The following is a 9571-nucleotide window of genomic DNA, read 5'->3' on the forward strand; positions in this document are numbered from 1 at the left end:
TTGATGGAGAGTCGCACGACTCGGACCACCCGAGGGAGGCTGGAAGAAAGGGGTCGTCATGTCCCAGTGAGTAAAAACCGGAATCTAGACGCCCGGAGGGGTGGAAATCTAGGTTAGGAGACATTTAAAATATAAGTGGACTAGGTTAACCTCAATATAGCTCAGGTTTTTCTACCCAGATATAGTCTGACCTATGTCCTAGTCCTCCTTAAACAAATGTAGCCGGGTTTTTCGTGAATCCAGGTTTTTCGTTAATACGGGTTTTCGAGAATCCGTGTCGCTGGACGGTCTCGCGGCTAACCGGGCCGCTACGCTAATCCCCTCCCGTTGTCACCGGGCCCCTCAGACGGACGTCCCTTTGGCGCTTTCCTAACGCAGACAACACACTGGAAACGGGCCGGTGTGTACACAGCTCTCATCCCGAGCAGCGCTCTCTCGCCGTTCGACGGATGTACGCCGCTAATGCGCGGGGGGGGCTTGATTACACAGAGAGGCGTGAGGCTAGGCCACACTGGAGCCTCCCGATTGTATTCGCCTCCTCCTTCTGGCGCCTCCATCACGCGGCGCGGAGGGAAAAGGAGGTGAAGCCTAAATCCTCACCCGGGCTCGTGGACACGTCCCTCCTGAATGCTAAGCGCTCCGCGGTGGCTCTGTTTGCAGAGAGCGGACGGAGGGACGTCTGATCGGCCCTAAGCACCCCCCTCTCCAGCCGCCGGGCCGCCGCAATTACACCCATTTCATCCTGAGCCGCATCGACTTGGGACTTAAAACAGATGAATTTGCGAGGGAATCGATGCCTCGCCCGGCCCTCGTTTGCGGGGATACGGGGAGTGTAATTATGAACTTACTTTTGACTGCCTGCGCTCGGAGATGACTGGTGAAAATGAACCGCCGCGCGTTGGGTAGCCTAATGCGAGCCGTGTGGCAGCATTAAGAGCAGAGCCGGGAGTCTCAAAGGGGGTTATAAGCCCCCCTCGCAGGGGTGCCGGTTGGTGGCTGCGAACGACCTCTCCGCGGCTCCTCAATTTCCATAATTAATGTCTACGATTCCGCTGCCAAATCATTTACCGTCTGTTAAGCGGGGGGGGGGCCAGGGGGTCGGGGTGGGGGGGCCAGGTCTCCGGGACAACGTGAGAAGATTGTGAATGAAGACCGGAGGAAACCTCCGCTGACCGCGACTCCTTCTGGACAGCGACGAACGACACATCCCCTACATTTTAATATGTATTCCTGAAGCGTGTCAAAGTATGTCAAAATGGGCCATTTCATATATTCAGGAATGTATTTCCAATGTATGTGAAATGTACGATCAATATATTTTCAATGTATTTTCAATGCATCTATCGAACACACTTGTAAATGGTATTCCACATATATTTCAAAATGCAATGCAAATACATTTTAAATGTATTTCACAATATGTTTCACATGCATTTGCATAGAAAATATACTTATCATACACTTCACATTGCCTACAGAGATCACCACTGGAGAAGACTCCTCCGTCACCAAGGACTAGGGAGAGCTAACGGGCTAACGAGCTAACACATTACTTCACATAATATCCCCCCAAACAATGTATCGACCTGCATCGCGGCTACAAGGCTAATTGACATCGAGACACGACGTGACCAGTTTTCTACCTGTAACAGGTCAGCGTTTTGTACTCATCGAATCACCAAAGTCAAAAAGACATTCATTTCTGCCCCAGTAATCCATGACCAACACTGACGTCTCACCGACATCAATGTTTGGTAGGGTGTCACAGATTTAAAGTCTGGCAAGCAAAATATATGCACAATCTTATGTGTGAAATTATAATAAATATGCGCACAAGCTAAAAAAAAACTCCACATCTAAATCAAGTGCCGGCAATTTATTTCCAAGACCCTTAGCTCTTCTCAGCCTTGAAGATCCCAGCCTCAGCCTCAGCTTTGAAGCTGTTTTCTTTTCCTCTCTCTCTCTAATGTGTCTGTTCGGCCGGGTTTGTTGTGATGCCGGCGGAGAGCGCTCAGCCTCTCTCACACGTAGCCCCGGTTCGGCACGGCTGCTGTAGATCATCATCGCTCCCGCCGCTATGAATCTTACGCGGCTTTAAACGTCAGTCTGAAGGGTCCCGACACCCTCCGCCGGTGCTCCGTGCCCCGTCGCCATCTTAAGATCGACAGCCGTCTGTCGCCCTCGAAGGCCCCCCCCGGTCAGAGCAGGACAGGGAACGACAGACCCCGGACCGGGGCGGGTCTCCGGCTGAGCGGCAGGAACCGGGCGGATATCCTCTCCCGTTAATTAACCGCACTTTTAAAAAAAACACAAAAAGGCCTGTGTCTCACCTACTCCCCCCTCTCTCCGGGCCTCTGTCAGCGAGAGGGTGAACGAAGCAGGATGGAGAAAGGCTCTGGGCACAGAGAAAGAAGGAACGGGGCTGTAGTGTCAAGGGAACGGAGCCTGAAGTATAACCATAACTAAAAACAACTTGCAGTCAGTAGGTCGAATACCTTTCTGAAAGAATGCTTTTAATTTACAACACTGCAGCCGGCTCCCATAGACAAACACAGACCCGTGTTTGACCATCTTCTATGCAAGTCACATCATCACCACGCCCACACAGCCACCAGGCTAGGCCACCGAGTAACCTTATTCATTTAATTCTTTGTCTAATTTCATTTAATTCATTTAGTTAACGGGGCAGTGCACACCAGTTATCGTGTCAGTAGTGCTGTAGCATCCGTGCACAGAACGGTGTTTCTAAATCTGTAGTCTCTTGGTGGGCGAAAGTAGTCACCTATGCTAAGCTATGCTGCCCCCACAAATCTATACCACCCGTTACTTACTTCTCAGAATTCTGTTCAGGCAAAAACCAAGCCTCAGTTCTATACTGTCTGGAATGCCAAGCAGATTCTTTCCGCTCCCACGATGCAATGCAGAGGGAGATTGCCGAAAATTAATTCCCCCATCAGCGATCTACCCGATCTGAGGCACAGAAAGCGAATTTTTGCTTTTTCAGAGTGCAGAGATCCTCCTGAAGACTGCTGGGAATAGCTTTTAGTCGGGCTATTAGTGATGTTGTGTGTGTACGTGTGTGCGTGAGTGTATGAGATATGGGTGCCCTACTGAAAAGTACAGCTCAAGCTAGGTTTTGAAACAGCTGGTGGCTGGTTGACCGGTTCGGGCCAGCTCCCCCGCACAGTTTGACCAGCCGAAGCTATGTCTTGACTGCTGGTCGCTGGTCATTTCGAGCTGGTCACAGCCGGATCTTACTGCGGGGTGCCGATTCCCAACACGCGTTTTTAGCTGACAGAGGCTGACAACACAAATTCTCTTCAGTGGGCATAGGTCAGCCGAAAGCCCTGTCAGAGCGCAGACGCACCATGGGAAGATGGATGCAGGCAGGAGAGAGCGTAAATCCATCCTCCAGCTGGAGATTAAACCATCTGCCGCCAGAGAGAGCTGCACACACAGGGCTGGTACACGACTGGTCGGTCAACCACAGATCTGTACACAGTGAGGTCCGTAAGTATTTGGACAGTTTCGGACAATTTTAAAGGGCTGTAATTCCTACACCAATCCCTCGATATGGATGTACATACGCTCAAATTAAAGCTGACGGTTTGAACGTTAATTTTACACATCCATAAGGAGTGAATTGTGTTAAAATGACAGCCCTTGAAATTGTGTCACCGTCCAAATACCTATGGACCCCACTGCATGAAGGCCAATCCAGTCTCCATTCCATCTTGGGAAAGCAATTCCTGGCATAGGCAAAAAAATAATAATAATTTGGAAACTCATTAAAAGTATGACTTCCAATATCTTTCAGATGAAAGGTATAAAAACGATGAAACAGCCTCCTCAGCAGACTGAAGAAATTGAGCCAGGGATTGCATCCATATGTATGAAACCGCAATAATGCTAATAAATGCAAATTAACTCATATGATATGCAAAACGTGAGGCGCGTGTATTGCCCAATCACTCTGATTTGTTCACTGCGTTAACGAACGGGGATATTTACAGTTAGTTTTTTTTACCAAATCCAACCCTCGACAATTAAGAAAAAAGCCTAAAATAAAACAGAACAAGCTAAACAATAAGCAAACACAGGTATCTAAATCAGTGTCTAGACCAGGACTGCCCAAACCTCTTCGTAGAGATCTACAGTCCTCTAGCTTTTCATTCCAACCCTAATTTACTAATTAGCAGCTCCACAAGATCTCTTGCTGGTGAGTAAGGTGAGCTTTGTTAGGGTTGGAGTAAAAGCCTACAGGACGGTAGTTCTCCAGGAACAGGATTGGACAGCCCTGGAGCCTGTTCCACAAAGCAGGATTGAGTTAGCCAGATAACTTGCGCAAAGTAAAACCCGACACAGCTCGTTTAACTTTCAGTCCATGTTCCAGATTTGGGTGGGGTCTCAGTTTTACAGTAATCCAGCCTTGTGGGACAGACCCCTGGTCTGGGCAGAGTACACAGTCAAAGGGGTTGTGACGGACTGAATGAAGGAGAGTGGGGGGGTGTATAAAGTGTTTGTTATTGTCCCTGTGAGGCCTGGCGGTTCTCGCCGAAGCCTCAGGCTTTGAGTATGATTCTGCCCGACTCCCCGGAGCCAGGATGAGGGGGTGTGGGCGCAGGAGAGGGGCTGGGTTGGGATGGGGTGGGGTGGAGGGAGGGTGCAGGCGGGGCGTTTTTTTGGTTCAGAAGTGGCCGTGGTCCTGTTCTCCACCGCGGTGGCCCCCAGCGCCGTGCTTCTTGTGCTTTCTGCGATCCCGCCGAGCCTTGTGGTGATGACGGCGGTAACGGTGAGATCTCCGACCTGAGAGAGAGAGGGAGAGAGGGAGAGGGAGAGGGAGAGGGAGAGGGAGAGGGAGAGGGAGAGAGGGAGAGGGAGAGAGAGAGAGGGAGGGAGGGAGAGGGAGAGAGAGGGAGAGGGAGAGGGAGAGAGAGGGAGAGAGGGATGGAGAGAGAGGGAGGGAGAGGGAGAGAGAGGGAGAGGGAGGGAGGGAGAGAGAGAGAGGGAGAGAGAGAGGGAGGGAGAGAGAGAGGGAGAGAAATGGAGAGAGGGAGAGAGAGGGATGGAGAGAGAGAGAGAGGGATGGAGAGAGAGGGAGAGGGAGAGAAATGGAGAGAGGGATGGAGAGAGAGAAAGGGAGAGAGAGGGAGAGAGGGAGGGAGAGGGAGAGAGAGAGAAATGGAGAGAGGGATGGAGAGAGAGAAAGGGAGAGAGAGGGAGAGGGAGAGAGGGAGGGAGAGGGAGAGAGAGAGAAATGGAGAGAGGGATGGAGAGAGAGAAAGGGAGAGAGAGGGAGAGGGAGGGAGAGGGAGAGAGAGAGAAATGGAGAGAGGGATGGAGAGAGAGAAAGGGAGAGAGAGGGAGATGGAGAGGGAGGGAAAGGAAGAGAGGGAGAGAGAGCAAGAGAGATGGAGGGAGTGAGGGATGGAGGGAGGGCGAGAGAGAGAGGGATGAAGAGAGATTGGGAGAGAGGGAGAGAGTTAAAGCACACAACCACCCAGCTAACACAGCCAATTACAATGTTACTGGAATGTTTTGTCAATGTTATAACATTAGAACTAACATTGCAGTAACAATATGAGAATGTTTTAGCAAGGCCACAGTATCTATACCTGGACTGAAGTGGCTGGTGTGGATTGTGGGGGTAGGAGAGGGGGGGTTGGGGGGCTCCAGACTGGCCTCCTACTCAAGGCCCACGTACGTTTAGTGCTGCATTGTCCAAACAGGTTGGACCACAGCCCGGAGCTCGAAACTGTACTGTTGATACTAAAGTGTCAGTGGAGACAGATTTCTCCGTCGGGGGGAACATGATCTAACTCTACATTTCAAGGAATTATGTAGGCAGTGTAGGATAATGATCAGGGAAGCGAATAGGACTCTGCCATTGTACCCTTGAGCGAGGTACTTAACTTCAATCGCTTCGGTATGTCCGGCTACGCTAAGAAACTGGTGTAAGCCACTCGGGATAAAAGTGTCTGAATGAGGGCAGTAATGTAACTAATAATGTGTCTACAGCGCAATACTTCATATTGAAATTTCCTTTCATTCTCCGGGATAAGGATTCTTCCGGGCACTCATCTCATTAAATCGACTGCAGCGTTAAAACGGGAGCTTAAATTGTCAGAGAGTGAAATGTCCCCCGCTGTGGCAACGGGAAGGCAGAAACCCTGTGAAGAGGAGATTTTTCGGGATTTAAAGTCAGTGTTCTACTGATTGGCAAAGAAGTCAAACACTCGGAATGCAAGAACGTAAATTGATGCACTCGGACTACAACATCAGATCTTACAGTCCGCTATAAACGCCATGGTTACCGGGAAAGTAAAGTGTGCCCCAAATTCTCGGTTCTCCTGAATACAGGAGAACTTCCATGAGCACTTGCCAGTTTTATACTTTTATACTTTTATACTTTTTTCGGATCGCACTTGATCACCTGACCGTTAATTTCCACACTTGATTCACGCATTGAGTCCACAAGTATTCGATTTCAGACAGCCATTGTGCCATCAGCATTCAGGGCCGTCTGTAGTGTAGTGGTTAGGGTACATGACTGGGACCCGGTCGGTGGTTCGATCCCCGGTCCAGCCACAGTACGATCCGCACAGCCATGGGACCTTTGAGTAAGTAACCCTGCATTGCTCCAGGGGAGGATTGTCTCCAGTCTCCTGTCTAATCAACTGTACGTTGCTCTGGATAAGAGCGCCTGCCAAATGCCATTACTGTAATATAAGTTTAAGAACATTTTAATCACATACAGTGCCCTCCATAATGTTTGGCACCAAGACCCATCTTACCTCTGTACTCCACTATTTGAGATTTGTAATAAAGAAAATCGCACGTTGTCAGATTTTAGGGCTTTTTTATACATTTTGGTTTCACCATGTGGAAATTACAGTAGTGTTTATACATAGTCTCCCCATTTCAGGGCACCATATAGTTTGGGACACAGCAATTTAATGTATATGAGAGTAGTCATGTTTAGTATTTTGTTGCATATCCTTTGCATGCCATGACTTCCTGATGTACAGTATGTGACCTATCAACATCATCAGAGTCCGGATATCTTTGGATATCTGGATATTTTCTCCGGTTGTCCTTCAAGGGATACTAAAACTCTTTGCATTTGAATGGATCTCTATGGGGGGCGGGACTAGATTCAGCTGTAAATTATTGTGATACAGTATGGAACACATTTGTTGGCTGAATGCCTTTAAGTCATCAAGGGTCCAAGGTATCAAATGAGCCTCAAGCCACCATGTTGCTGCCTGATAGCTCATATCACACACACTGCACTTGCACTTACAATGGCTATTGTCGTATTGTTCAGAACAGCTCTTCGTGCGTGCTTTGCCATTTATGGATGTGGTGCTTTTAACTTGTGGAAGAACCTATGCACCTGTAAGCTGCTTTGGATTAAAAGCGTCTGCCAAATGACACAAACGTAAAAATGTGACACGGAACAGAGCCGAACTCTCCACTCACTCTTTGTGCAGACGATCTTGGGGCGGTCCCACTTCCCGTTGGCACGGCAGCGGGCTGTGGGGACGTGGCGCTGGAGGAATCCGTCAGCGCACTGGTAGCGCACCACCGAGTGGATGTCGTAGTGGGACCTCTTCCGGCCGATCACGAACGCGTTGTCCACGGAGGGGGGAGTTCCACACAACACTGACCGGAAAGAGAGGCGCGCACTCAGAAAGGGGCGGGGCATCGTTACCATAGCAGCGGTTTGCAAACCCCTCCTTCAGCGGCCCCCAGCCAGATCCAGGTATTTCATAATCATTATCATAATAATTCCATTTGCATTTACATATAGTGCTTTTCGCATACTCAAAGTGATTTACAGAGGAGGGGCAACTCGCCTCAACCGCCACCAATGAGAAGCACCAACCAGGGTGATGCAATGGCAGCCATTTTGTGTCAGAATGCTCATCACACATCAGCTGAGGTCGAGACTAGAGTGAACAATTATTTAGCCAGTTCAATCATTTGATGTGTTACACCTCAAACACACCTGATACTAACCAAGCCCTTGATAAGTTGTATCAGGTGCGTTTGAGGTGGAACACACCAGATACCTGGAACTGCTGGAACTCCAGGAGAGGTTTGAGAACCACCACATCCTCTGAATAAAGTGCAGTACATGAGCCGGTCTTTCTGCTTTATTGTCCCAGTCACTCACTCTGTTCTGCATAGTTCAGTGATTGGCAGGTACACTGTATAGTAAATCATGGGGTCACAAGCCTGCTATAATCCTTCAGTTCTCAGGTCTGCATCAAAATAAAAATCTGAATGCATTTATGACTTTTCTAGTTTTTATGACTTTAACACTCACAGGTTTTTTTTATTTTTACGATGCACAGTAAAAGTTAAATCAACCCTTATGGAGAACATGCTGTCCCTAGACTCATATGTATTCTGTTAGTGTTGAATTAACAATGGCCACTTCTCTGAGTGCAACTGTAATGCAATATGAATGATATATTACAATGGTAATTGTGGAATACAAGTATTTCTGGAACCACAGTGTACACCAAAATTGCCCTACCCTCAAATCTAGTGCTCGAATCCAAATCCAGCCCTGGTTTTCATTTCTCCCAGGTAATTAGGTTAAGAGTTATTTCTACCGATTGTCCCGGCCGTCTTCACACCTGACTCCCAGGTAAAGGGAGGGTGGAAAACCAGCAGTCCAATCATTTGATGATACCTGGTGCGTATAACATTGGTGGGTTGGCAATAACAGCGGTGGAGTGCATACGCTCCACTCGGTCCAAGGGAAGAGATTCAGCAGACCTGTGTCTAGCCCGGCTGGTAAAGCCACACGCAGAGAGGTGATTGGCTGTCAGTGTGACTAAAACCACACGCAGAGAGGTGATTGGCTGTCAGCGTGACTCGTTCAGTGTGTTCTCTGATGTGAGGTGCAGGCTGATTGGAGGTCACCCTCGAGGTCGGGGAGCGGGACACCCCCTCGCCCAACGCTCGACCCCACATCACTCAACCCCCCCCCCGAGTCCGCAGCCGGTTTCCGTGCCGACGGCGAACCGAAACCATGACAGCCTGCGGGATCAGTTCCAAAAAATTTTTTTTTTTTTTTACTTCAAGGGATCAAAGTCACTGGGATGGGAGATGCGCGAAATGGACGCAGTTCCCCTCTCTCTCCCTAGATGGCACCCTCGGCGCTGGGAACGTGAGTGGGTCCCCGTGGGCAGAAGTCAGAGCCACTCTGCGGGGCTCCAGCACCGAGCCTTGGGCTTCTCCGCGCGACGAGGCCGCGGAATCGACGGACGGCGTTATCGGCATCGGAGACAGGTCCCGGTAACCCGGGTAACCAGGAGTGAAAGCCTCATGCAGCCCCCCCCCCCCCCCGCCCCCCCCAGTCTACATTAACCTCTCTCATTATCAATCCGGCTGGGAGACCCACGCTATTAATCCTGCAGCCCAGATTTCACGCCACATTTGCAATCAAATTAGTCCCGGAGAGAACACCCCGGGTTATCCGCGGAGTCGGCCAGGCGGGGGGGAGTTTAGCGGGGGGGGGATTGATCTGGGGTTAGTCTGCTGCCAGTCTGTCTTC

General features: G+C 49.7%; 1 protein-coding gene across 1 annotated transcript in view; it reads right to left on the reverse strand.

Moving 5' to 3' along the window:
• Positions 1–1117: 1117 nt before the first annotated feature.
• Positions 1118–9571, reverse strand: part of ncanb (neurocan b) — a 131912-nt gene continuing 123458 nt past the window's right edge. Inside the window, exons 14-15 of the mRNA XM_061237793.1 lie at positions 7483–7665; positions 1118–4806 (exon numbers count right to left, since the gene is read on the reverse strand). Coding sequence (XP_061093777.1) covers positions 4688–4806; positions 7483–7665 — 302 coding nt within the window. The 3' untranslated portion in view covers positions 1118–4687. The remainder of the gene's footprint in view (positions 4807–7482; positions 7666–9571) is intronic.

Source organism: Conger conger, chromosome 4 (assembly GCF_963514075.1).
Source record: "Conger conger chromosome 4, fConCon1.1, whole genome shotgun sequence".
Taxonomy (NCBI): domain Eukaryota; kingdom Metazoa; phylum Chordata; class Actinopteri; order Anguilliformes; family Congridae; genus Conger; species Conger conger.